Source organism: Tigriopus californicus, chromosome 5 (assembly GCF_007210705.1).
Source record: "Tigriopus californicus strain San Diego chromosome 5, Tcal_SD_v2.1, whole genome shotgun sequence".
NCBI lineage: Eukaryota > Metazoa > Arthropoda > Copepoda > Harpacticoida > Harpacticidae > Tigriopus > Tigriopus californicus.
In genome coordinates this window covers 5,319,352-5,320,773 of record NC_081444.1, presented here as the reverse complement: position 1 = coordinate 5,320,773, position 1,422 = coordinate 5,319,352, and the positions used below count along the sequence as shown (strand labels likewise).

The following is a 1,422-nucleotide window of genomic DNA, read 5'->3' as shown; positions in this document are numbered from 1 at the left end:
ATATTCATATCGAAAATGTATCACGAATAATATGTGTGCTAGGTGCAGGTGGGCCGGACATCTTGTCAAAATTTTGCTCATGAAGAGTCAGCTGTTTGTTTACCCAAAGACTTCCCACAAGGAAATGACGAACGAAGAAAGTATGAAATGTTTTTTTTTAACAGACGTCGTCAAAGAATCCTTTCCCTTTGTCCCTAAGTCTGAGTTTTAAGTCATACTGAAATGACCCGAGAGCCTAAATGGCGTTTGGAGAACCCCTCCAAATCCTCAGGAACATCGGTTCGTTAAAACGATCAAGCCAAACAATTAACTTCGTTTCTCTCTTGGACTTCTTAATTATTTAATTCATTTTCGTTTCGCACTAATAGGGAAATATGAACGTGTTGATCCCGTAACAAGTTTCAAGTCAGAAATGTAAAAGTTCTTGCAAATTAAATCGAAAAAAGGTATAGCAACGCTAGTTTACTTGTTGGTGAATCAGATATTTCCACGTAAATGAATAATCTTCTCGTCTTGAACTGCTGGGATTCCAATCCTGGTAGCGGTAAGGAAGTCCGCAAAAAAAAAATCCTTTGTTTCAAACAAATGGAATGCGATGTTGAATGACGGAACAAGTACCTAAAAAAAAAGAGTAGGCCATCCCAAATCAAGGATTTGCTAGAATTGATATCAAGACTACATCGGGAAAAATACCTAAGCCTGGATGAGTGATGCTAGCAAGTGATTCTTTAAACAAATACCGTATTATCTGAATGGATCATTGAATAATCAAAAGAGATAATCTGCTATATAAGTCAAAAGTTTGGAACTCTAGCATGCACCAGTAAAAGTTTCCATTTCACTGGATCTAGACATCAACAGGAAAAGTCAAGAATGAAACTTGTTTTCATGATCCTTCCAATTGTGGCTTTGGGTAAGCACCATTGTTTTCTGTCTATAATAATCTTATAAATTAAAGGCATTGTGATATTTGAATTGCTCTCTCCCATTTATCAGCCTCAACTGCTGCTTATAAGGTTGACACTTCTGATCCTGACATTGATGAGTTTGGGATTGAATTTGGCGACATCGTGATTGATAAGGACGAAAAAGCCAAGCGAGCTAAAGCCTTGAAGGAAAACGAAAATGCCATCAGACAGCACAACGAGGAGTTCAGGCGTGGAAAATCCGGTTTCTACATAGAACTGAACGAGCTCTCAGATTTACCGGCTGATGAGGAAGAGAAACAAAAATTCGGTAAGTCCATGTGCACCTCTCCACCGAGGGTGAGGGAACTTTGATTGGGTCCATGTTTTTACTCTAAGACTCAACGGAAAACTGTGAATCTCAAATGATCCAGATTAACCGATAAGCTGACACGTTTACCGTAATGCCAAAATTGTAGTCAACTATTGGGTAAAAACTATCCAAAAATGCCTGTCC

At 38.5% G+C, this 1,422-nt stretch overlaps 1 protein-coding gene across 1 annotated transcript; it reads left to right on the top strand.

Moving 5' to 3' along the window:
* Positions 1–768: 768 nt before the first annotated feature.
* On the top strand, positions 769–1,236 carry LOC131880645 (digestive cysteine proteinase 1-like; the record flags this gene model as incomplete). The annotated part of the gene is given in 2 exon segments (XM_059227322.1): positions 769–913; positions 997–1,236. Coding segments are annotated over 2 exon segments (280 nt in total), but the record flags the coding sequence as incomplete, so codon positions are not given.
* Between the last annotated feature and the right edge of the window lie 186 nt (positions 1,237–1,422).